Source organism: Aulonocara sp. 'chitande type north' Nkhata Bay, linkage group LG16 (genome assembly GCF_057382095.1).
Source record: "Aulonocara sp. 'chitande type north' Nkhata Bay isolate Kocher_YH1m ecotype deep benthic linkage group LG16, A_spYH_male_GT1.1, whole genome shotgun sequence".
Lineage (NCBI taxonomy): Eukaryota > Metazoa > Chordata > Actinopteri > Cichliformes > Cichlidae > Aulonocara > Aulonocara sp. 'chitande type north' Nkhata Bay.
In genome coordinates, this window is record NC_141359.1 from 10,308,012 (window position 1) to 10,335,556 (window position 27,545).

Below are 27,545 nucleotides of genomic sequence, written 5' to 3' on the forward strand. Positions count from 1 at the left end.
CGATAATCAACCTCCAGTACCTTTGGAATTATAATCTGTAGCTTTAATTTATTCCAAAGAAGGAAATACTTTTTTAAAAAAAGAAAAAAGGCAAAAAATTGGATTAAAAAAAAAAGGAAAAAAAAGAGGTGAATGTGATCCTTTCCATGCCCCTATACGTAAACAGGACACCAGGTAACAGATTAAGACAAAGAATTTTTCTAAAATGACTCACAAAGATTAAATGTTAATAATGAAGGAACATGGCGCAGACCTGGCCCTCACTATAAACATAAGGTTCACACAGATTACCAAGTATTATGTTTTCAGGCCACATTTCAGACAGTTTTCATCTGGAAAGTGCCACAATATTTACAATCCTTTACAACAATAATTGGGCCATACTTACTATTTCAAATGTGGGCCACATTAGACTCACAACCTAATTAACCAGCGCACAGTAGTGGACTACATTTGCTGTGTTAGACTACGGCCACTTCAGGGTCCCATCCAGATTACTCAAAGCTTACTGAGCCACAGCTTTTCTAAAAGTGGCCACATTTGTTTTATGATAAACTGTCTACCTTTGATAAATTAAATGTAGGCATATATTTGTCTTTTTATTTGTTGCACCAGGTCCATATTAACCATTTACCACATGGGCCACTTTAGGGCACAACCAGACCACACAATCCCAAAAGCACCACATTTTCGCCAAAAATAGCCCATTGCTGCTTGAATGCATGCATTCTGTCCAGACCAGAAGGTTGTTGCTGAATCACTGCCATCCACTGCCCACCCTCCCCTGTTATCAGCCTTTGCCTTTACAATCTGCTGCACTGACCACAAAACAAAAAAGTGACCTAAGAAGCAGTAGCCCTCTAAATTAAATAATACAGATGTATTATATGCAAAACAACATATTCATTCCTAAATGATTCTATATGTAATTTTCAAAAAATAACTGAAGCATGATATAAGAAGTGACAAAAAACCTCTTTATTAGGTGTAAACAAGTTTAAAAAAAAAAAAGTAATAATAATAATACAGCACCAGGACAAGTTACCTGCTAATACATCCAGATGAATGTGTAAGTCAGAGTCTGATGGAAACACTTCCAGATCTCAGTGTGTGACAGCTTCTCTGTCATTCTGCAGATATTGGCCCACAAGTAGAAAAATTAGTTGTAAATTTCATTTTTACAACTTCATATTGAGCACATGCTACGTAAAAATCATCATGTTCCTTCCACTCAAGTGCAACATGCATGTTGCATTCTGAATACAGAAAAAGTTGCTCATTATAACGCTCAGAAGAAAAACAAGTCTGTATTCTAAGCAGTGTCTGTCTGCACCTTCATGGTCACAGTGCTTTCCAGATAAAGGCTTGAAGCTTGCAGGAGATGAATTCCTAAAGACACTTGAGGAAAAAACCTTTTGTGTGAATATTTTAATAAGTTTCTTCGTTGTTCCGGTAGCACTAACAGCCATTGAATATAAAATTGTTCACATGCACACAGGACAGGACAGATGCTGTGGCTTGCAAAAACAATCAGATGTTTGCATTTGGAACAGCGAATGAATTTACACTTTGGATGGTTTCCATGCAACGGCCTTCCTTACCTTATGGATTAGCTTACAAATTAATCATTGAATCAAATGTTGTCGAGCAAACATATTTTTGCAGTACTTGGCAGTAGTTGTGCATATAATGATTTCCTTGTAGCTACACATAATGTTTTATTATCATTTTTGAACAAAAATGTATTTATCTACCTGATTTAATACTTAGAACTTGAGTAGGCTGTAATATGTAAATTTGTAGGAAATGGTTATGAATTATTAGTAATGCTATGTGTAATCACCTGTTTTGTGACTATTACATACAAATAATCCAGTAAAAGGCACAATTATGACTAAGTTGTTACTAATGAAGACACAGTAGGTATTGTTATAATACACAACTACTTGGAACTCAAGTAATTAGTCAATATTTATATGACAAATATTCCCGTTATTCAAAATTAATCCCTGTCTGAAATGAGCTGTTTTAGCTCCTTTCCCTCGCCCTTCAAGCTAGCTTTTCTTCTGATTGGCTACCCCTTGTAAACAGCAGGTTTGAACAGCAGGTGGGCGGGGCTGCTGTGCTCGCAGCCAGAGCCACATCCATAGGGGTATCTGCTGTCACTGACATAATGCAGAAACAAGAGTAATAAAAAACCCTGAAGCTTGAGCTTTGGTGCACATGATCAGCTGTTAAAACATTGATCTCATTATTTAACATGTGTCCATATTTGTAACAGCACTGTAAGGAGATGCATAAAATCATTTCTTGACACATAGACTGTTGTTCCACTACCTTATACCTCATAACAGTTACAATAATAGTTACATTATTTCAGAACTGAAAGAACAAAGGAACTATAAAGAAAAATCCATCAAATTTTTTTGGGGGAAAAATAGCATTACAGTCATTTTTTGCTGTCTACACAGGCAAGGTGCCATGTAGGGAGTGGTGGTGTACCATGGCTATATTTACGAAAGTATATTTAGGATTACTTCCTCTGACTGTTTGATATAAAAAGACATAAAATATTCCACAATCTGTTGATTCTGGCTGTTTTTTTTACTGACCATTAAAATCATGAATCAAAAATTTATTTCAGCACCTCAGAACTTCCGAGCTGATTAAAAGGTTAAAAACTTGTAAACTGTCAGCTGTTGCTCTGCTTCCTTTCAGCAAGGCTTTAAGCACATTTCTGTCCTGCTGTGATCGATGCTTCTTCTTTCTCCTTTCTCCTCCAGCGTGAGCATGATAAGCCGACACATAAAGGCACTTTTACAATGTGGACTACACAGAGGACTGTCTGTGTCCCTTGTTAGTCTCTAGCAGCTGGCTGGATACTGTATCACATTAAGCCCGACATGCAGTGACTCTGATGTCCTGCCTCACTAGGTTACTTTCACTTCCCTTGTCTGACCTTTTCAAGTTGGTCCAAGGTTTACGCCGACAACCTCAAGGTTACTTCCCCGCAGCTCTAACCTTTCCATTTCTGCCATCTTTTTATGAAACCGCATCGTCCTGACAGGTCTCGGCTCTGCGTCGCCTCAGAGCTCCACAGTTCGCAGGTGGCTGCGAGGGGAAACGGCAGCCAGCACGCTCTGGGGCAAACACTCCGACTGCTCCGTGGTGCTGCCACAGCAAGACCAGTGAGGCTTCCCGGGATGTCCTTTATGACCATGACCGCAGCCTTTAAATCCTCCTGCAGTCAGACGGACATTCGATGGCAGATGAAATGATGAGAGACAAAATACAAAAGACTGATTTAAGCTTTTTCCTCATTCGTTGCTTACAGGCTCCTTTAGACAGAGATTTTGGAGCTGAATTATAGCAGGTGTGGATAGAATGATTACATCTGTACTTTAATTATCGCCAGCTCATATGAAAATTTGTTTTTCCAGTTTATCAGTCTGTAATAGGTCTACGTTTACCTACATTTACCACAGTGGCTTTGAACATATTTCAGAGTGTAAGTAAATGCAGAGAGAAACAATGATTTCCATAGTGACGGGAAACATTTCAGTAACAGCAACTGTCTCTATTTAACTCAAATTACACACAAAAGACATGTGTGATGCTAAGGAACTATATTTCAAACACCTGCTTCTTTTATGAATCAAATAACCTGAAATATAATAGAACACAGAGAGTGTAAGGAAAGCTGGTTTAGCTTAAAAACACAAAGTGCACAGATGATGGTGCCGAGATTCTGTGAAAATCTTAACTTAATTTTGTTCTTCATCTGTGTGTTCTAGTCAACAGCACAGTGTACCCCGAAGTTTGTTCACTGTACACCTGCTCCTTCAGACAGGACATATGAAAGTTATCTGCTGCGTACCTGGCATGGTTCCCGGGCAGCCACAGCGAGCCTCTTTGGCTCCTCCGCTGGAGCAGAAGGAGCAGCAGTGAAACGTCCCTCTGTGACGCCTGAACTTCCTCTTCACATTCAGAACAAATGGAGAGCCCTGCAGAGACAGACAGCACAGAGGCAGTCAACCAGTGTCGGTTGGCACAAGAGCCGTTACAGGGATTCTTCTTGCTTAATAAGGACAACGTTGTGCATAATAACTTGATTTGTCAGGAGGATGTAGAGCCCTGAAGTGACGAGCTGTGCACTGCTAGCAAGGCCACGGCTCCGTCTAGCAGTCAGCTTATTATTTCAATAATTCATATCTCAGCTGTGAAACGCAGCTACTGTTTTCAAACTGTTTCGACAGCGATTATATTTTTGTTTCAACATGTAAATATTATATAAAGAAGAGGAAACTAATTAGACTCTGCAGGTGCCTGGCTGCGAATGGAGTGGCTTTCCTAGATGGTTTCCTAGATGAGACGGGGGCTTGTCCTCGGTTTTTCTTGCTTGGCGGTTATTTTGTGTGTGTGTTTTTTGTTTTCTTTAGTGTGTGGGGTAATTCTTTCCATAGATATTTTGGGGGCAGATTTACTTACAGTGGCTATTTTTTGTGACATTCAAATGCTCTGTAGTGCTTGTAAAGCAGAGCTGAAGGCCTCTCTGTGTGCAGAGTTGGTGGACAAAGACGTCCGACCTTCACAGAAGGAAGCTGCAAGGCAGCCTGAGGAGGCCACAGCAGAATAAGGGTTGCCCACGAGGCCGAACCAGAAGGTCGTGGAGGTTGCTGGCATCCTTGCTGCTGGTGTCTGTGTGGAACCTGTGTCAGGTATATCTAGTGAACATCTTTGGGTAATCCCTTTATATAAAGGAGGTGATGGCCTGCATCTCTGTATGAGAGCGTCTGAGTTGGAGATCTCTAAATATCTAAAACTGATCACACCATTTCATGAAACTGAAGTTAATTCATGATGTTTTCAAGTGTACAGCAACCGCACTGTGTTGGCTAAAGCAGTTTTAGCCTCTTTTGTTATAGTGTAAACTTGTAGGCAAACCCCAGGAAGTGAAAGTGTGTACCCATGTATCAACTGAAGATGGCCTTAATTATGAAACTGTGAAAAAACTGTGGCTGCTTGAGTCTTGGGTAAGTTTGTTGTCCCCATCTCATTTTGTATCCTGGCCCCTTAGACGGGGCGTAAGAGAAACAAACCAAATTAAAACTTACAGTCTCGACACTTTAGTTTAAAATACCTTGACATGTTGGGCTTTGACACAAACCCACACAGAGTATGCTCCTGGCTGCTGTGGTGTGTATGACACACTGTAGGACCCGTCACTGTTGTCAGTCACAGTCGTCTCCACTTTACTGATGGAAAATAAAAAACATTTTATTAATAATATAAAATATCACTTTAAAACCGCAACTGATAGCACATAGATGTAAACTGCTCTCAAAACATCAGTGCTGGATTCTGAATCTGCTCATTCTGAGAGCATGGATGACCTGTCCGAGCTTTGAGTCATACTCTGATGTATATCAGCCTCTCAGTCTGAAGGTTAACTTATTTCAGACATCCAAAACACCAGTGATCACACACGTGCTGACTTTAGGTAATAACTCAAAGACATTCATGGATCAGACGGCTGTGCTGGCAGATACTAAACAGCTACTAGCCTTCCTGATATTGCTGCCCTTGTTTTCAAAGTTACACACTGTTTGATCGTGAATGTGAATAAAAATGATTCATGTGATGTTACGGAGGTCAACCCAAGTAACAAAAATAGCACAGCACTCAGGCTTAGAGTACTCTGATGACCTGTTCTAAGCAGGTCAATTTTTTAACTAAATGTGTCTTCTGTATGATTTGCTGAGTCAGAAATGCTCAGAGTTAAAATGCTGACCAGGCACGCCACACGCTGTCCCCCCACTCACCAGTTTTTCTTCTCTGTGTGAACGACGCTCACGAGGACGTGCTCTCCACCTCGCGCCAACTGTTCTCCAGCTGAGTCTCGGCACACCAGGGTGAAGTGGCCCAGCTGGCCCTCCGTGCCTTCCTGCAGGCCTGTGACCAACACAGGGTTAAAGGTTAGAATCAAATTCAAATCAAATTCAAATTCAAATTTTATTTGTCACGTACACAGTCATACACAGTACGATATGTAGTGAAATGCTTGGACAACTGCTCGTGACCTAAAGAGAACAAAAAAGGAAAAGGCTATGAATAAGATAGGAAATAAATATGAAAAATTAAAAAGGGTAAATTTAACTAGGAAGGAATAAAATATAAATTAAGGTTAAAAATGAAATAACTGTACAACACAAATTAGAATGAAGGGTAAATTTAACTGGGAAGAATAAGATAAAATATATAAATTAAAGTTGAAAATAAAATAACTGTACAACAAAATACACAATACACAATATAGAACTATATAAGAATGTATGAAGAAATCTAAATATAAATAAATATATACACAATAACAGCAGCTGTACAAGTATTAACCGGAAATGAAGAATATAGTGACCAGTGTTGTGCAAAACCAAAGTCCAGGAAGTCCAGTGTGTGTGTAAGAACTGTATGTGTGGGTCAGTACTGTGTGGGGGTGTGATTGAGAGACCGTATCGCCTGCGGGAAGAAGCTCCTCCTCAGTCTCTCTGTGTTGGTATTCAGGGAGCGGAATCGCTTTCCTGACCTCAACAGAGAGAACAGTCTGTTGTTGGGATGGCTGAGGTCCTTCACGATCTTCCTGGCCTTGGTCCAGCACCGCCTGCTGTAGATTGAGTGCAGGTCAGGGAGCTCGGAGCGGATGGTGCGCTCAGCTGACCGCACAACCCTCTGTAGAGCTCGTCTGTCCTGCATGGTGCTGTTCCCGAACCAGGTTAAGATGTTTCCCGCCAGGATGCTCTCTATGGTGCACGAGTAAAAGTTCCTGAGCACCTTGGAGGGCAGTTGGAAGTCTCTCAAGCGTCTGAGGTGGTAGAGACGCTGTCGGGCCTTTTTCACCACGGTGTTGATGTGACAGGACCATGACAGGTCCTGCGTGATGTGAACTCCGAGGTATTTGAAGCTGTCCACTCTCTCCACTGGGCACTCGTTGATGACGGGGGTCTGGTAGTTCCTCTCCTGCTTAGTGCTGAAGTCCACTATCAGCTCCTTTGTCTTACTGACGTTTAGAAGGAGGTTGTTCCTCTGGCACCAGTTCTCCAGATTCCTAATCTCCTTCAGGTAGGCCGTCTCGTTGTTATCAGAGATCAGGCCCACCACGACGGTGTCGTCAGCAAACTTGATGATGGTGGTGGAGCTGGTAGTGGCCACACAGTCATATGTGTACAAAGAGTACAGCAGGGGGCTCAGAACACACCCCTGGGGGGCTCCAGTGCTGAGAGTGGTGGAGGCTGAGACATGTCCGCCCATCCTTACTGCCTGTGGTCTGCCAGTTAGGAAGTTGGAGATCCACTGACACATAGATGAGCTGAGTCCCAGATGCTCCAGCTTGGTGGTGAGTGTGGAGGGAATTATGGTGTTAAATGCAGAGCTGTAGTCTATGAAGAGCATTTTAACATAATTCCCCCTTCTAGTGTCCAAGTGAGTGAGTGATGTGTGGAGGAGATGAGAGATGGCATCGTCTGTGGAACGATTTGGACGGTAAGCGAACTGTAGTGGGTCCAGTGTGTCTGGTAGTGAAGAAATGATGAAGTCTCTGACCAGGCGTTCAAAGCACTTCATCACTACTGAGGTGAGGGCTACAGGGCGATAGTCATTGAGAGAAGCAGGGTGGGGTTTCTTCGGGACAGGAACAATGATGGACTCTTTGAAGCATGTGGGGACCGACTGAGATAAAGAGATGTTGAATATCTCAGTGAACACAGGAGCTAGCTGGTATGCGCAGTCTCTTAGGATACGACCTGGGATGCCGTCTGGTCCTGCTGCTTTCCTGGTGTTCACTCTCTTGAAGGCTCTCCTTACTTCATGCTCGGAGATGACGAGCACGTTTCCGGTGCTGGCAGTATCTTCCTGTCTGCAGCCATTAGCGCCGCTAACACTAGCATTGTTGGAGACCTTAGCTGCAGCCTCGAAGCGAGCATAGAAAGTGTTCAGCTCGTCTGCCAGAGTCACGGCCGCGTTCGTCATACCGGTTGTTGGTGCTTTATAGTCCGTTATTGTCCTTAGTCCCCGCCACAGGCTCCTAGAGTCACTCTGTTGGAGTTGTGACTCTAGTTTCCTCCCGTAGCGCTGCTTCGCCTCTTTCACCGCCCTCCGCACGTTATATGACGCGGCTTTGTACGGGTCCATGTCCCCCGTCATGAGTCCCGTGTTGTAGGCAGCGGTGCGGGATCTCAGAGCGTCGCGGATGGTTTTATCCACCCACGGCTTCTGGTTGGGAAACGTTGTGATAGTCTTTGTCTCCACGGTATCATCCGCTAGTTTCCCGATGAATCCCACAACCGCTTCCGTAAACACGTTGACGTCATCGTCGGAGCTGTTTCTGAACATGCCCCAGTCTGCGTCATCGAGTGCGTCCTGTAACGCGGCCACCGATTGATCCGTCCAGCGCGCGACCTTCCTCTGAACCGGAACTTCCTGTTTCAGCCTTTGTTTGTATTTTGGCATGAGGAAGATGGCGGCGTGATCAGATTTGCCAAACGGGGGGCGGGATTGTGCCTTGTAGCCGTCCTTGACCGTAGTGTAGCAGTGGTCCAGTGTCCTTTCACCCCTGGTGGGGCAGGTGATGTGTTGATAAAAGTTCGGCGCTGCGCGTTTGAGGTTGGCGCTATTAAAGTCCCCCGTCACAATAAGCGCAGCGTCCCGGTGTTGTGTCTGGTGCTGTGTGAGTGCCTCATGCAGCTCGCATAAGGCGGTGACCGTGTCCGCTTGTGGTGGAATATAAACGGCACTTACAATGACCGATGTAAATTCCCGAGGTAGATAAAAAGGACGACACATGATGGACAGTAGTTCCAGATTTGGTGTGCAGGAGCGTGTGAGAGGAACAACGTTCGCACTGTTGCACCAGTTGTTGTTCACCATTAAACACGCCGCCTCCCCTTGACTTCCCCGAGTCCCGTGTCCTGTCCATGCGGTGAACCGAGAAGAACTCGGCCGGCTGGATGGCGTGGTCCGGCACCGCTGGGTTCAGCCATGTCTCGGTGAAGCAGAGGAGATTGCAGTCCCGAATGTCTCTCTGGAACTTTATCCTGGCCCTGAGGTCGTCAAGCTTGTTCTCCAGTGACTGGACGTTGGCGAGCAGGATGCTAGGCAGAGGTGTGCGGTGTGCACGAGCTCTCAGCCTGTTCCTGACGCCGGCTCGCTTCCCTCTAGGCCGCCGCCGCTTCCCTTTGTTCTCCCTCGAGATCTCACTCGGCCAGCTCGGATCCGGAGTTAAAAACTTCGAATTGTGAGTACATTGTATACCAATAGAAACAAGAGTGTCACTGTCATACCTAATGTACCCAATGGTGATGATTTTGCCGATTTAGAAACGCTGAAAACTAACTTAAAAAACAAAGACAAAGAAAAAGTGGTCAGAGCAGTCGTGACGGCAGCCGACCTCACCGGCGCCATCTTTAATTTGAATCCCGAAGACTGCGCTGAGTAACAAAAAACTACCGCTTGACTAAAAGTGTACCACGGGTCAACAGAAGGCTGAGTCCTGAGGTTGCTGAAAAAACATGGCCGTCCCAAACTGCCACAAAGTTGCCTGTGTCATTATCATTTACCTTAATTACAGCTCAGAGATGTAGCCCATTAGTGAAAAGAGCACCAGGACAAAAGTACGCAGTCATAAGTTGATGTAGGGATCTTCCACAAACTTTATATAAAAGATTACCACTGTAACATAACACACTGGTTTTGGACTCAGCATTCTGAAGCCTGTTCACTGTTGTTACCGCTGGAAATTATGTGTATATATATTTCTATATTTTTAGACCTAAAAGTTATCGTATTTAGAGGAAAGAATGGTGCTCGAAGTTATCAGCTAAGGCTGTACGTCACAGCGGTCATATTTTTATAGATTTCTACTAAGAATCACCACAAGCACAGTGCAGAGGTCAGGTTTAGGGGCTCACTGCTGGCTCAGCCACACTAGAATAAAAACAGAATGGCAGTCTGGTTGTGACTAGGAAACAGGGCTGTGCGATATGACCAAAATCTCATATCCCGATATAAGACATTTATCGTCCTGACAATGATATATATCACAAAAATTTTACATTTTCTGTAAATTCTATGAATCTTGGGTAACTTGACTCGCGTGAAGTGTTTTCAGCTGGGCGTCGTGTTACTAAAGTTGAAATGGCCGCAATTTTCTTTCTATTTATTACACCTGACAGCTCTTTTTAGCTTCTTGTCCGTAAACACTCTTACAAACTATTTCATGTGATTCAGTTTATTTTGAAAAATCTCAACAGGATCTTCAGTTTTATTGTGAAAGGTTTATGTAGAAAATAAACAAGTGGACGGCAGAGTCAAACAATGGTTTTACCGTCGTTGTTGCTAATGGCAACGCATAAAAAGAGTTGCTTGTCTGTCTGTATTGTGGTTATATTAAATATAAGAGGAAGATAGAACTTAAGAAATTCTACACAGTGACCATCAAAATGATGAATTTTTTTTTTGCCATAAACAGTTTATTTTGCGACACCACGAAACAAATGATAGTGTAAAATGAAACGATAGACGTTTTCATATCGTCATCCGATATATATCGTTATACAGAACAGCCCTTCCAGGAAAGGTGGTTAATAATGGTGATGTCATTTAATTGTTTTATTTTTATTCAGTGACCAACTACAAATTGATAAAGCAGATAAAGCAGATGACTTGTGATCAGAAGCTGGTTACCTGGTGGGAGGTAACGATGCTCTGCAGTAACTGCCGTTGAATCTAGAATGGCAGACTGACTGACACCACTCTGTGATCAAACAGTCAGTCTGGGCTGATGATGAGCACAACTTGTCTGCATCTCTTTGCACTAGCGGACTCAACTGGTTCTAATCTGGTTCTAGTCCTATATAAAAGCAAGGACACCGAGCACCATAGTCACATTTAGAATTTTGCCACTGAAGTGCTGTCCTGAAGCAATTACGTCACTATTTATCAAGGAAATTTAAAATTTCACACTTCAAATCTACGAGCTTCTGAGTGGACTAAATGTAAGTTAATGTGAATTTTGTTTAATGCAAACTTCTCTTCATGTTCACAGGAACAGTTTTGCAACAGGTGGCAAAAGATTTGTGATTTATTACAGTTGATTGCCATTTGATCCCAGATAGATTGCATGTAGTTGACAAATAGACCCCATTCAATCAAAACCTGACAGAGAGTAGACTCTGACTCTGTCTTCTTGCCATTTTATTGCCGTCTTGATGCACCACTGCTGCTTTGAAGACAGCAGCTGATGGTGAGCTGCCTTTGAAATGGTTGCTTTGAAGTGCAAAGCAATAAATTTAGCTGCGCTTCAGTCTCCAACTACTGTTTTCCCTAGTGTGACTGTAGCATGAAGCCTAGGAGGCAACATTTGAGCTACAGCGCCTGTGTCAGCACACCTGTCAATGGCCCAAACTATCCCGGTGTCCAAATGAATGAACTATAAAGAAAATCACCAACCATACAATTTATATGATGGTTTACACAACCTATCACTCTGTAAACATGCTTTTTCATGCTGGTACGTTGGAGCATTTTAACCTGGGAGTTTGGAGGCATCTTGTTTATCGGTTTATTTATGATGTGTAAAGGTTAAATACATGGACACAACCTCTTCATATGCAGAGATTTCACAAATGGCAAGAGCACACAGACACACAAACACCCAGAAAAGATGTTTCAAGGTAGAGAAAAGTTGGTAACAGTACAAAGAAGGACAAAAAAAACCCTACAAAGAATAAATGAGGCACTTTATCATTCAGACACACTACGACATTGAGACACCTGGACATTTGTCTTGTGCCTCTACAGGTTTCAGTCACACAGATGCACAATCTCAATACAGCCCTCCGCTCAGCGCTTACGCAGGTCAGTGTCCAGATGAACGAACTGCATGTGGAGGGGACTTCAGGTGCAGCTGGACTTCAGCATTGTCGAATTTCTCAAACACCTCTGCGTCATTATTTAGCATTTCATTAACTTGTTCCGCTGTCTCGTTCAAGATATTCATCAGCTGTTTCTGTCGTGTTACAGCGCGCATCACCTGTGTTCACTCCAATGATTAATGCCGCTTTGCGCCTGCTCGTCAGAGTCCATTAGCAGTTTGATAACAAATGATCCCACGCTGTGTTTTCATTTGTTATTATTCAGTGTTTTCCAGCAGCTGCAGGGAGAGCTGTTTGGATGCTAATGGAACTAACTCCAGCGGCTCCTTCACTGATGATGAATGGGAGTACTGGTTAAGGGGCCGAACTGTCGTTAATAACGGTGCAGCACTATTGCGTTACGGGACTCCTGCTGAAGTTGAAAGGTCCTGATTTTAAATTTCTGCTATATATGAGCCACACCAAGAAGACACGTGTGCTCTCTGAACTTGATGCTTAGACACAACATTTATATTCTTCTAATTTCACTCGCAGAAAGCTGCTCGAGGTGGACCCAGGGTGAATCTGACTAACATGACAGAGTTGTGTGAGAGTGATCTCATGGTTACTTTTCATGTTTGTATACATTGTATTGTGTACAGATGACTTTTGCAATTATGCCTAATCTCAAGATGGAATTATTCATCATTTGGATCATGATGATCACATGCATGTTTACGTGCCCCCTCTGGCACTTGGGCCTGTACGCCCAGCGTGTGCAGCAGTGGGGCTGAAGCTGACGACCAAAAGTATATTTATTATCAAGACATTTTAAATATTTGTGTTATTATGCTGGTCAGGAAAACCCAATTATTTAAAGACTTCAATGGACACCTTTTAAATTGCTTTAACTAACGAAAATGACAAAGAGAATTCATGAATACACAGTGTCAGGGTTTTTCCTGGCTCAAACTGGGCCTTTGGGGGTGAATACACAATGGGAGCATGACTGGTCTGCATATACAGGGAATATACAGTTTTCATAAGACTCTATGCAAAAAGTAAGAACACTGCATGATTCTGAGCTTCTGACTGACTGCAAGGTCAAGGAAGCGCAGATCAACACCCCTCCACCATTGTGCAGTTCCAGAAGTCTTGTGGTCTTTTCTGATGAAACTTTGCAAACCTTCCAATAAAATCATATTTGTTTAGTCTTTTTCTAATTGTACTTTTATGAATTTTGACACGTTAGCTGAGGACTGAGATGTAGCACTCAGGTTATTTTTCAATTTCTCCAAGCAATGCACGAACATCCTGGGAAAACCTGGAACTGTCTTGAATGTTTTCCACTTGTCAATAATGTTTCTCACTGCAAAATGATTGACTTTGAACTCTTTGGAAATACATTTATAACCCTTCCCAGAAATACCCAGCACTTCGGACTAGTAAATTGCCCAAACTGCTGCTTTTCTTCCTGATGATTAGTGGATTAGATTAGCAGCCCCTGGTTAGTATGGACCTTCTTTATTCCTATGGAAACAGTAAGAGTACACTTAGCTTACTGATTCCTTGGTGAAAGGTGAAAACCTCTTCTTGGGCGCCAGAGTTTTTATCTGCATGCAATATATTTAAATGTCTTTACGTTAGATTTTTGCAGTTATTTTTTTAAATAACATCTTCCCATTTTAAATGGTAAAATGGCCTGTATTTATATAGTACTTTTAACCTAAACACTGCATTTCAGTGAAGCCTAAGTTACATATAGCTTAGCTAATATGAGCTGATACTGGTCTATTACAGATTTTTATCATTATCAACATATAATTATTTCTGATGTACACCAATATTAAAAGATTTAATACAAATAAAAATAAATAGGGAGTGCTGAGAGGGTTGTTTCATCCAACCTTTCAGCACTCTCTTCAGCACATATAAAGTGGCATTGGCGCTGAGCGGACAGAGGGGTAAGTTAGGTGCATCTTGACAGTAAATTGATTGAACATACGGTTGCATTATCTGTGAATCTCTGTTCGTCTTCTTGCTAAGCTGAGTACTAGCAGCTGTCACCACTAAAGACACAGCTCTTCTCACCCACAATTCACCTGTGCTGCTCAGTCTTGCAGTCCATTTCAACACTTCAAATCTTCTTTTCGCACAAAGAGGGGATAATCGTTGGTAAGCCTCTGGGATGTCCACTTTCCTATACTCAAGACTGAAATCTGAACCCCTAAATTGAGAGTGTCACACTGTGTTAAACTGATTGCAGTCAATTTGGGAAGAATAAACAACTTAAAGCTGGAAAAAGCTGGTTTATCTGATGCATTGATCCTCAATCTGGAGGAAAAAAACGTAGAAGCTTTAGCAACCGAAGTCAGCCCAAAGTAAAGCTGGATAAATGAAGAGGTTGCTGCAGGGACCAGAGAGCTGTGTACGGCTCTACATCTAATGCAGTACACACGACTTTAATACAGACCCAAGCAAGCCCCCACACAAACAGACTGCCTGACATCACATGGCAGACTGACTCTTTGGCAAACATTGGCAGCGGCTCTTGGATACCAACGAGACTCAAGAAAGAAGTCCAAATTTGCTTTGGTTTCCCATTTATCACAAGTAAACACTGCTTTAATCCGAGCTCTGGGACAGAGAGAGAAACGCTGCTACAAATCTCCTGCTTGCTGCGTCTGCATATGTGTGGTGGAAGGATGGGAACTGTGGCAGTACCAGGGTGCTTTTCTGAGCAATGAATAAGGGCTGCAGTTTGCATAATCAACTGATGCGCAAATGATTATTTCTACAATAACAAATGAGGTGATTTAGATCACACAGACTGTCACAAGGAGAACCTTTGGGCATATTTCTGTCTCCTCACATTAGTTTTCTGATTAACTGTTAACTTACTAAGGACAGCAGTAGAAGCAATCATTTAAACAAAAGGAAAAGCAAGCAAACCTTCCCCGTGTGCATGCTTCTCCTCTATTATAAAACATTTTAACACAAAAGGAAAGTCGTAAATATTCTGTCGCTCAAAAGCTGCCCTGTACTCTTGCTGATCCCCGTTCCTCCAACACTGCATGTGTCCCTGTTATGTTTGTGCACTGCCTGCAGGCCTCTTCAGTCACCTAAACATTCCTTCACTCCAGAAGGAATTTCTGCCTTTAAGCCAAAGTCCCCAGAGACAAAACAACAGTCTTTATGTGCTGCATGAGTCTGTACTGTCGTCTCTGCCTCACACCAACCTTCGGTCTCTAAACTGATGTGGCTAGAAAAACAAGAGTTCTGAGTTTAAATGAATTTGCTTTTGTCACTGTTACACACTCTTTTAAAATATTACTCAGTTCATGTGACTCTCAGCTTCAGGTCATCTGGTTCCTTGAATATAAAAACAGAAATGCCTAAAGCTGTTTTCATGTTAGAACAAAGAAAAAGTCATTGGTAAAAGAGTCGAGTTAGCTTTTAGCAAACTCAAAGCTAAACTTACAATACTGTGCAAAAGTCCTGATGTGGACTCAGTGGAAGAGTGGCTGTCAAGAAGCCATTTTTAAGGAAGGAAACGGGGAAAAAGGCTAATGTAAGAACTGGACTGAAAATCAGATCTGATGAAGCGATGAATCTAAACGAGAGATTATTGGTTCAAATGGTCGTCGCTATGTACAGAGGAGGTCGGGGGAAAGCTAAAACAGGATGTGCTTACAGGTTTATGACTGCAGTTCAGCCAGTGGCTTTTGGAAACTTGTGGAAATGAATGGAATTATGAACACAGAAAAGTATCATCACATTTCTGATCCCCAATGCAGTACAACTGGGAAAGCGTCTGATTGGGAATGGTGTCATTGTGTAGCAATGACACAAACAGTGCAAATGCAGTATGCATACCTGCATAGAAAAACATATAATGCATCACTATCAGTCATGGATGGGGCTCCCCACAGCCTGAACCTCAGCGTTACTGAATTTCAAGCTTGTGAGAATTGTACAAACTCTATTTTTGCCTTACATACTGTATTTTCAGGGGGTATTTGTATGTGTTTCAATAAATCACTGTACCCATTTCCAATTTTCCAAGGAAAATCTAAATGGAAGATGACCCAAGACCTGTACATAACAGACTTACAATAATAAAACAATGGTCATAATGATGATGCAATGAGTCATTTTAGGCAAAGACTGTATATAAAAGACGGACACAGTCACTATGATGACTTGTTTGTAGATTAACGTTTTAAAACCTTCAGTTTGACATTTTGTCTGTTTCTTTAAACTTGGCATGAATGTATTTGGGTAAGAGGGCAGCCCAGGAGGTAGTCTGGTTAGCATGGTGTTTGTAATTTACTGAGACATTATGTGGGATCTGTCCACCTAAAACATGCTTTAATCATATTTACTGTCTTTTTAAAAAAAAAAACTGAATTCGGAATGACACGAAATGTCACCCAACTATAACTCAAAACAGTCCAGTAAGGCACAAATTTTACCTTTAACACAATTAAAATGGGTGACTTGCATAAAAATTCACATGCGTGGTTGTCATGAAGTACAAAAATTTGCCACAGAGACCAAAACAAGTTTTTGTGGCACGCTGTCAACATGTTTACTTCTGCTCTAAAGATGGGGAATTTAACATGGAGGTCTATGGAAAGTGAGTGATTTTTGGAGCCAGCCTCAAGTGGCAATTTGAGGAACTGCACTTTTCTGGCACTTCTGTGTATGCTGCATCTTTGAGTCTTGAAAGTTGCTGATATGGTTTAAGGCAGGGGTGTCAAACATCTGGCCCATGATACAATTATATCCAGCCTGCAAGATAAATTCATATGTATATATGTATATTAATGGCCCGTCAGTATGTGGGAGCCGAATATTCAGCCCTACTAAGAATCTATGCAGGCAGGGGTCAGACTTTATTTTGATGGGGACACAATGCGGCCAATAATATGCAGGCAGACAAGGATCATACCATTATGTGAAATAACGAAGCGGGGCAGATGTTCTGAACACAGCAAGTGGTAGTGGTACAGGCCAGGTACACAGGGTGTCGAAAAAAGTGAAGAAATGAGTGCAAATGTAAAATAAGCAACATCTGGCTGCATTTCAGTGATATCGGAGACCTCAAAGCTCAGTGCAGAATTTATAAAAATAGGAGGGGCTAAAGTGATATCGGCTTAAATTTGTGGAGGAGAAAAGGTGTCAAACTTGTCCATAGCACAGACTAACAATTGGTTTTATCGCCGGTAAAAACACTAAAAAAAAAAAAAAAAATACAATATGTACACATGACCCTGAAAATAGTTTGCTGTGATTTATTTAAGAGTGTTATTGAAGCAAGTATGGATTCCTAACCTTCTGTACACATGGTTGAAACTGTCTTTTACCTTCTCCTTCAATGGTGCACCTGCTGACATCCACCGTCTTAGAGTTGATTACCCCGACCACAGGGTAGCCCTCCACCTCCCCTGCGGGTTCCCTGGGCATGAAGGATATACTGCTGCCATCGTCAGGGGCAACGGTTGCTGGGTGGGGGTCATAACCCCTCTCTGCCAGGCTGGTGAGTCTTCTCAAGGTCACTCCTTTGGCACTGAGGATCTCAGCGTCAGACCCACAACTCAGGAGCCGCTCTGCGAACTCCACACTGCCTCGGATGTCCAGCAGAGCCTGCTGAAGCTGCACCCCCTGTAAGTGGAGGTGGTTCCTGGTAAACAGAGAAGTTAGACAAGCAAAAGTTGAAAGCATTTCCTCACAGTAATCTTGGTAGACTCTCTGTGGTTTCTGTGGCATGGCAGTGAATAATTACTGTATTACAATATTCAAGAAATAAATGGATTGCTTATGCTTGTTTAATTCTGGTTCATTTTTGTGTGATTAAAAGGTTATCAGTTCAAAACACACAGAATTAGCTCTGTTTCAGGAGATTTCAAACGCGCTGGGGTTACAGTACGTCAACAGCTTCACAAAATGAGAAACACTTTTAAGTCCAGTGAAGACAACATCCACTTGGAATCAGCTAAAAAGAGCATTTGGACATTAGACAATAAGACAACAGCATCGATATCAAACACACTGCCAGTGAAACTGCAGCCGCTCAGCTTATTGACTTTTTATATATACTGGCACAAAAATGTGTCGAAATGGATCCACGAACACTTAGCAGAAGATTTCCTGGGTTTTATTTTCTGGGTCTGACTTTATAATCTAAACACTGATGAGGTTGTAATACTAAGAACAAAACAAAACTGTAATAACCTGTTAATCTTAACCACAACTTTGGCGACTCTATATCATAATCAGTAACTACTCGGTAAACTATTCAGTCCTGGGGTGGTTCATTCATCTTTAGGCAGTGCGAGGAAATTGATTCATGAACAGCATTGTGTCCTGCTGTGGCAATAAGCTCCTGTCTCCTCTTGAGAAATAGCTTTGGGAAAGGTAATGATATGCTAATTAGCCATCTATGCATTTTGCTTTCTCAACTAGCCATGTGGCGCTACGGTTGTTAAAGCACAGTATTCTGATGAGAACTGTGTTTTCTAAAAACTATGAGGTAGCGAATGCCACTGGAAAAACACCAAAATTTCATGTTTTATTCATAATCTAATGCGGACCTTCCCAAAGTGTGGGGCCCGCCCCCTGGGGGGGACGCTTGGACACTGCTATCACGGGCGCCCACACAAACGCAAAGCAGGAGATGAAGCATAGCTGAATATGTTTCCAAACCAACTTCATTCTAAGCCAAAGACTAGAAAATATGGTGAAGCATGTCTGCCCTTTGGTTTCACCTGCACAAGTGCCGAGGTAGGTCTCCCTGCAGAATTGGTCTTTCCTTTATAGGGAGCAGCGCTGGGCTCTTCAAATCACAGACAAACAGGATCCCACATTCTTGATTTTTAGTTCACAAACACTTGTAATGACTAACTACTCCTGACATTTTGGAGATGTTAGCTCTTTATACAGTAAAGTTACAGCAGGATACAAATAATATCAGGCTGATCCTGTCACGATTTGTTCCCCCGGTTCAAATCACAGACAAACAGGATCTCACAGCCGTTTATGGTTTTAAACCCATTTTGCACAGAGAGGCATTTTTTGAAAAATGTATTGATAGCAATGTTGAATATTATTACACAGGAAAAAACAACTACATGTAAAATAATCACACCGTGACGCCTCTGCCTTTGTAAACGGAGGGACAGTAACTGCGTGTGTATGTAAGCGTGTAAAACCTGCAGATAGTCAGATTAACAGTATTTTGTTTCTGCAATTCCTCTCATGTAAACAATAACGTGGCGCACAGCGTGACGTGAAAAAAGGCACATCCCTTTGACGCTGCGTGACGAACTCTGTATTCCTCGTCCACACGGAAACGCAAAAAAGGAGTTTTAAAAATCTCAGTTTTCAGTTGTAAACACCGTTTACGTGTGGACGACACAGCTGCGTTTTCAAAAATACCCGTGTAGGTGCGGACGCAGCGTAAAAGAGTTAGTAGTTTATTTTATTACTACCTGTAATTTATTGCAGTTTACTTGTATTTGCTTAATTGTTTACTAAATGTTTGAGGTGTGAAATAAACCGCAATGGAGCAAAATATGTGTGTGTGGTTGGAGGATGTGTTTGTGTTTGTGCGTGCGGGGGGGCATTTTTGTAAAACAAAGGGGGGCCTAGCAAAAAAAGTTCGGGAACCACTGATCTAATGTAATGTGGGAAACCCAGGATCTAGAGAATCGTCAAATCCCCGCTAAGTTTAAGCTGGTCAGTATGCATGTTTTCATACCTCCGTTGGACTCGGAGCTCCTCCAGACGCCGCAGCAGAGACAGACAGTGGGCTTCCACTGCGCTGGCGTAACCTCGTGCGAATGCCCTCACCTCACTGGCTGTGGCCTCAACTCGTGCCTGCAAAGTCTCCTGAGATGCTTCCACCTGTGCCAGTGGAAATGTATATTATAGTTCTAAAAGCAGATACTGGGTATTTAAAATAATAAGCTTAACAAACTGTGCTAGAACAGGTTTTCAGAACGAGTATGTGGCTTTTTTTCTCCTCTGAGGTGACAGCGGCGGTGCCCTTTGTTTAACTGTGAGCTACCCAAATTTCATGCCACTTGTTGTAAACATGAAGCGGTGGCAACGACAGAAGGTATTGGGACACTGGCTCAAAAGTCTGTATATCTTCCCAGTAAAATGGCAGTCTTCACCTTCTGCAGTGACTCCTCCAGTCGCTCGAGTCGGGGTCGAAGGTGCACGTTAACCAGCTCTCTGATACGGTCCCCATGGCGATCGATAACATCACGTGTGGGGCAGCAGCGGTGGTCGCGGTGCAGCGTGGCGGCACACTCCAGGCAGATGGGCAGGTCGCAGGGCTGACAGAAAAGCCGCAGCTCCTGTCCCGGGTGCAGGGTGCAGAGGACAGGCCGGACCAGACGACCACAAGCCTTCAGCTCCTCCAAAGCCTGAATGGAGTGAGATGCTGTTCGCTTCTGCCGTCTGAGGACACACAGACATATGAGCACATCTTTAAGTCAGAACACAGATCTGGATTTCCCAGGATGTCTGCTACTGTCTGTGCAGACAGTGTTAGTGTGTTAGTGCACAGAACGGCTCAGAATCCATCTTGAAGACATACGTAAACAAGATCAGTTAGTGATGAAGAAGAACAGAGTAAAATACAATTTAAACCTCAGTCTCTTCAAAGCAGAATATATATTTAAAAAAACCCCTCAAATTTCCACTGTAACTGACTGCGGTGCAGAGAGTAGCACAAAACAGCCTTTAATAAGTCACGCCTAACCATTAGTGTTTTGCCACTGTTAGGACAAACACAAAAGACAAACAAACAAATAAACAAAATATCCAGTTGAATAAAAGTATCTGAGAAAACCACCATCAGTTCCTAATATATACAAAGTTTATGGTCTCAGCCAGTAACTCCAGGGGCCTGTCTCGATATGCGTACTTGCGTTCTTGTTAACTCGTGATACGTCATCAGTCGGAGACCAAGTACTGTTCCAATTCAAAGTACGCATCAAGCCGAAAACGCAAAAAATTTCCGGATGTGTTCTCGCTCTGCCTGTTTTATCGAGCATGCATCGGTGGTGACTTGTGTGTACTGGGTACAGCTAAATATCCCAGAATGCATTTAGTCCAAAACCCAAATGCAGCAATGGCAGAGGAGCGCAGCTAAAAACTTTTAAATATTACTCTTTCTGGGTCACAAAATAAACTTTTAAGTTATTTTCAAGCGAGAATGAAGCTGTGTAAACTTCAAAGATCTGCTCGATTTATCAAGCTATCAAATATTTCCAAACGTGATCCGATTTCGGAGACGTCTGTTACCAACCAGCTCCATAGCAGACCGGGAGGTTGAGGATCACAAGAGCTGGTGAGAACAGTGGACTCCTGGCACATCGTTTACAGAGATATATTTCAATTCAGGAGGAAACATTTTCACCGGGAAGAACAGCATGTTAATACGTGGAGATTCTGAAGGCTGCTTCAAAATGATCAGATTATATTTTAAATATTTGTTCAGTTCTCTTCCAAACCCCAGCAGCTGTCTATTGTAATTTTTGAGTGTCCACTAAAATAAAAATAAAAGCCTTCTAACATCTCACCTGTTTGTTTTTATTAAGGCATACATGTACACAATTTTTATTAAAAGTGATTTCGCTACTGAGGTTAAACATATAAGTCACTTAGATCATTTCTAATTGTTAATGTTTGGTTTATTTCAGTGTTTTATTTGTTCCTGGGTAGATCGGTTTGGCTGAGATTTAAGTTAAGCTTCATAACATATTAATCACAGTTAAATTAAGAGGGGACGGCAGCAAAAACTCCTGACCTGAGACATCATCAAGTACGCTGGTGTTCCAGTTGTACAAATCGTGTGTCCATGATCGTGTTCTTGGCAAGTCCGGACTCGCGTACTTGAGAATTGAGAAAGGATCCAGGTCTTAATGAATAAAACATGCTGCATAATTTGCAAATTTTTGTCACCAAACAGCAGAGTGTGCTTTTTGACCTCTCAGGGCCACAGTAGCCTAAGATGCACAGCCTGACACTTGGAAATCTCAAAAAGGAATGGATGACGTTTTTGCAATAGCCATCTTCCATTTACAGTCTGTGGAACAGACTCAAACGAAAACCAAACATTTTATCAAGCAGTAGAAGTAATAGATTAAAAATTTTAAACACGGTAAAAACCTAATTTAATACATTAGACAGCAAAAAACAAATAAACAAAAAACAGCATGTGGGATGTACGAAGGGATAAAGAAAACTGAGCTAAGGCATAATAGCAAAACAGAATTAAAAACTAGCCTCGGAGCTAACTGTACCTATGCGCTTGGCAGCAGAACTCGCACAGGTTGACGGAGCACACCTCGCAGCGGCTCCCAGCACCTCCTTCTCCGCACAGGTCGCATCCCAGTGGGCCGTCCGTTTCCAGGGTCTCCACGAATACTTCGTCCAGCGCTAAGTGGTCGGTACTCAGCCCGACGTGCCCGGACGGAGGGAGGTCTACCTCTGAGTCACAGTCAGGGCAGAGCACCGTGATAGTGACGGCGGGTCGGTCTGCCTCCAGTGGTTTGTCCCGCTTACCGCCCTCCGGAACATCCTGTTGTATACGTGAAGACACCGAAAACGGCTCCAGCTGAGCGATGCAGTCAGAGCAGAACGTGTGCAGACACGGCAGGATTTTAGGGTCCCGGTACAGGCGCTTACACACCTTACACACCGCTCTGGGATTCACCAACACGTCGCTCTGCTCGCGTCCAGAGCTCTGTGCTCCCTGCTCCGACGTTTCTTTCTGCTCAGACTGCGACATTGTTCAGTTTGGGTGATTTCTGGAGCAAGAATAAAGGGGGAAAAACCCCAGCGAGTTCGAAAAAGTTGTCAGAGCTGAAGGAAACTTCTGTATAATCCCCTTTCTGCATAATAAATCACACGTTTTCTGCACTGCGGCAATCCACCCCATTCATTAATTAAAAGGCCATTCGAAAGCTCCACTTTTGATCATGAGAAGTTTACTGCTCCATGGGACATTTGACACCTCTCTCATTGGCAGACCAATAGGAAACCTCTCCCGGGCTATCCGGGGTGGTCCAAAACTTTACCGAAGTCTTCAGCACAGTGTGGGACTTTGACTGCCCCCATCTACCGGCAGGACGGTGGAAGATATATCCACTCACTGCCTGCATTTAAACCAGCGGTCCCCCGGGCCACGGACCGGTACCGGTCCGCGAGTCGTTTGGTACCGGGCCGCGAGAGTTGATGCTCGGGTGTGAAATTTACGTTTTTCAGGGTTTTTATCGTTAACTCGGTTTGCCTGGGTCTTTTCCCGTGTTGTAGTTGTGTCTTATTTTGAAAAGAAATATTTACGTTACCATAGCGACCAGAGAGCATTAAGGGGGAGAGAGGAGGACGTTACGGTGTGTTCACGCCGAACGCGATGGGCGCGAGAAAAAAGCCCCAAACGCCCCTAACTTGACGCGTGCACATTCGCACCTCTACGCGTGTCCAAGAGAAATCCATCGCGCCCCAAAATATGATATTTTAACGCGCGTGAACCGGAAATGTGGGAGGGATGTGGGAGGAAGTTTTGCCAGACAGGTATCTTTGCAAGATGGCAGGTGTCGAGCTAGCGCTTGAAGAGAGAGTCTCCCTTCTCTATTTACTGTGGAGAGCAGAGCAGCGGCGTAAAGGACATCCTCGCCGTACCTGGGTCCATCAGGTCCTCCAGAGGTGTGAGCAGTTTGGTGAGTTTCACCATTTGCTCCAGGAGCTGCGCCTGGATGACGGCCGATTCCAGCGCTATCACCGTCGGCCAGTTTGAGGACCTGCTTTCCCTCGTTGGTCCCAGCATCGCCCGCCTAGACACCAATTACAGGCGCTCAATCCCACCTGCAGAGCGCCTGTCCGTCTGCCTGAGGTTAGTAAAAGTGTTTTATTGATACCTGTGCTAATATGCTAAACCATCCAGTTACACACTGCTAACATGGATGTGCTATGCTAACAGTGAATGCTGTCGGTGTTTACTGAAAGCAAACTGTGGTACAGAGACGACTGTTTATAATATTTCTAGTGATACTCAGAAGGTCTCATCAAGTCCCGATTTAATTCGATTTATGCTGTTATCAGTGTTTGCATGATAGCATGGCTGTGGTGTCACATCAATGTATGCGCTCGGTGTTTGCTGATATCAAACTGTAGCATTAGGACCACTGAGTTAACCTTTGTAGTGATACTCACTCCTTTTTATTTAGACCTGGTTTGATTCTGGTATAGTTTAGTATTTGTATATAATCCCTGCAGCTGTCAGACTATAACAGGCGTCACCAGCCTTTTATTAAAACAGAGTTAGATAAAACTGAACAGTTTGGTTCATCTTTAGTTACATGGTTCTATCTTGATAAGCTGTCTTATCACAGATTAATTTTTCAAAAATATTAATGATTTAAGCAAGGAAAGGGCTACATGTCAACATACAACTCTTTATTTCTATTAATGTCTCACTTCATTCCTACCTGATTGACATGTTTAGGAATTATGAGTGATTGGCTCACTGTAGGGGTAAAAGTTGCTACCAATCAAATTATGATATGTTAAAGTTAAAACAAAACACAACTGTTTTAGATATGATCTAATATACATTTTGTAATTATCCTTATAATTACAAAATGTTTTATGTAAGATTTAAGTTTTGTGATTTAAATCTGACATCACAAAAGTATTTTGGAATTTGAATAATGTATTTTGTAACTGCAGTACACATAATACTGATTTTGAACAATTTTGTCCAGGTTCCTTGTCACCGCGGACTCCTTCAGCACCAAGCGTTCAGTTACAGAGTCGGTGTGTCCACGGTGAGCCAGATCACCCCCCAGGCAGCGACGGCCACCTGGGACTGTCTAGTGGACGACTTCATGGCTGTGCCTTCACCTGGAGACTGGCGGTCCATCACAGAGGGATTCCAGGAGCGCTGGAACTTCCCTCTGTGCTGTGCAGCTCTGGATGAGAAGCACGTCCAGACAAAAGCACCCCATATATCATATAGGAGACACACACATTGATATACACTAAATATTTATTTCATTTCTTTTTTGTGGTGCCCAAATTGATGCACCTGCTTGATTTTGTTTAAACAATTATTGCACACTTTCTGTAAATCCAGTAAACTTCTTTTCACTTCTCAAATATCACTGTGTGTGTCTCCTATATGATATATTTAACTGACATTTTTTATTGTAACAACCAACGATTTATACAGGAAAATAATGTCTATTAACAAGGTTGCCCAAACTTTTGCATCCCACTGTATCAGTATATTTTGTCATTAGTATAATATGAAATAAATTCTACATGTGTCAAGTTGTGTGCCAACATTTGCTGTGTAGTAGAACTGAGACATTAGTCATTATAAAAATTTATTTGAAATAATATTAGAATTCTCAAACAGAAAAACATTAAACATAAATATATAAAATATAAGAATTTACAGAGAGACAGGAATAAAAAGGACCAGCTGCTCTCCAGAGCAGGAACAAGGCTGAGGAGGAAATGCTCCATTGGAGACTGGTGTGGCCTCTTCAGGGACACCAGGATGGCCAGCTCCACCACCGATGGACCGTCCTGGGACCCGTCCCTCATCTGCCTTGGAGCCGTCCTCCCCTGTGGGCCTGTAAAACAGCACAAAACACAAAGAAATGAGAAGGCTGCTACCAGATTTTAATTTCAACATTGAAAAAAACAAACAAACCAAAAACAGGATATAATCAGATTGGTTGTAGATATTTAGTAAAGGTGATCACAAGGGAACCCACCGACTAAAAAGGTATCAGTGCTTGCTGTACATACCTGTGGGTGCAGCAGCAGGAGCTCAGGGACTGGGCAGCCAGGAGAAGCAACAGGGGATGCTCTGCTTCAGAATCAGTTGGTTCTATCAATACAGTATTAAATGTTAACAGGTTGAAAATAATAATCGTAGAGTAGACAGTGGTCCCTCATTTATTGCAGCAGGGGTTCTCAGAATAACTAGCCCCTGGCCACGCACTTTATACACTGTTTTCCACACACACACATGAACATTACTCACAGTTCTCACAATTGATTCTCAAAGTGCAAACCTTTGTGGATTGCAAAACGTAAAAGTATTATTATGCCGCCGTTTGTCTTCATCTGCCTGCCACTTTCGTGCGCCTTTTTCCCTCGCGGTGCAGGTGTGTATTTCCGAATGAGGCTCATAGTTATGGGTGTTTTTGTGCTGTTTTTTCTATTGGACGCGATGGTTATCAAAACCAAACATGATAAATTTGGCAAGCGCAGGAGACACGACGCGGAGCAGATTTGTCAATCAGGCTGCAGAATGCAATGCTGTCCGGTGCAAAAAAAAGAAAATGAAAAGAAAAAAAAGAGGCAGTGACGGATGAACAGCGGGACCACTGTGTGCTGTTTATTAATAAACAATAAAATATATTCTTAAATGACAACATGCCTAAAAGCAGAACGGTATTTGTACGTCAGTGGGAAAATAGCGGTGGCTTGCTAGCTTTTGTGCGGCTTCCCCGGGTCAGTGAAAACTTTAGAGAAAACTTAAGAAAAATGAATGAACTTACCAGGTTGCCCGATCTCTTTACATATCTTCCTACAAGCTCGGTCCTTTATATTCCTGTCTCGGTCCAGAAAGCAGCTGGTGTCGTACAGCTACGGGTTGTTTGCTACGGCATTGATTAGCCTTCCTTCTATTGAAGAATAAAGGGCTTTGGCTGGATCTGCCCCTTTGAACTAGGTAACAGCCACGTCACCAGGCTCCTGATTGGTTGTCGCGGCGCGATTTGACGCTGGAGTTCAGATTTTTCCAACTCGAGCGGGGGGACGCGAAACGCGTGTATGCACAAAATGCAACACATAAACTCACGCGCGTGGTTTTTTTCGCGAGTCAAACGCCTGAAACGCGCTACACTCACGCGCGTTTCAGGCGTTTTGGCGTTTTCGCGACGCAAATCTGCTTCCGAATTTTCGCGGGAGCCGCAATCGCGGGTCAGCGCGCCTTTCCATTGACTTTACGTGTAAGCCTGACGCTCTGCCTGCCTCTATCGCGTTCGGTGTGAATGTTGTTGTCGCATTTCAGGAGGACGCTGCTAAAATAGTTACACAATTACACAGTGAATTCGCGTTTATTATTTACAAAATATCACAGTTTTTGTCTTGGTTGTATCATTTTTTGTTGTTTTTATCCGCGACACCTTAATGACCGGTCCGTGAAAATACTGTCGGACATTAGACCGGTCCGTGGCGCAAAAAAGGTTGGGGACCGCTGCTTTAAACTGTTGTAAATGACCCGTCGTCCTATAATCTGTGGAACATACGAAATCACCTTTTGGGACAATGGCATCAACACCAAAAATAGCTGGCTGTGTTTACAGCACGGCACCAGGATTTCTAACAACTGATTCAGTTCACCCGAAGAAAAACATTAAAGAAGCATAATTACTTAGAAAAGAAGAAGAAGAAGCCACATTTAAGGCAAAGGAGGAAAAGGGAGGAGAGATTGTGAACAATGTGTGAGCCAAGTTTGTTCCAGTTTCGAAGTGCTGTTTCTAGATGACAAACTAATCTTAAGGAAGTGTTGCTCACACTTCTCCTTTTCAGTCAGCCTCAATA

General features: G+C 42.9%; 1 protein-coding gene across 1 annotated transcript; it reads right to left on the minus strand.

The window, feature by feature from the left end:
• Nucleotides 1–849: 849 nt before the first annotated feature.
• Nucleotides 850–23,225, minus strand: trim45 (tripartite motif containing 45). The gene is made up of 8 exons (XM_086266847.1): nucleotides 22,223–23,225; nucleotides 20,084–20,372; nucleotides 19,666–19,811; nucleotides 17,273–17,589; nucleotides 5,823–5,952; nucleotides 5,141–5,255; nucleotides 3,878–4,004; nucleotides 850–3,241 (listed from the first exon to the last, which is right to left on the minus strand). The coding sequence occupies exons 1-8, from the start codon at nucleotides 22,708–22,710 to the stop codon at nucleotides 3,087–3,089; spliced, it is 1,767 nt and encodes a 588-aa protein (XP_086122973.1). The 5' UTR covers nucleotides 22,711–23,225; the 3' UTR covers nucleotides 850–3,086.
• Between the last annotated feature and the right edge of the window lie 4,320 nt (nucleotides 23,226–27,545).

What these genes read in the sequence shown, in the direction of transcription:
- trim45 (XM_086266847.1), bottom strand. Translation starts at nt 22,710, where the DNA reads ATGTCGCAGTCTGAGCAGAAAGAAACGTCGGAGCAGGGAGCACAGAGC. An exon ending in TTCTGCTGCCAAGCGCATAG is followed by an intron (nt 20,373 to 22,222) that starts GTACAGTTAGCT and finishes GTGTGTCCTCAG; the next exon opens with ACGGCAGAAGCGAACAGCAT. An exon ending in TGGAGGAGTCACTGCAGAAG is followed by an intron (nt 19,812 to 20,083) that starts GTGAAGACTGCC and finishes CCACTGGCACAG; the next exon opens with GTGGAAGCATCTCAGGAGAC.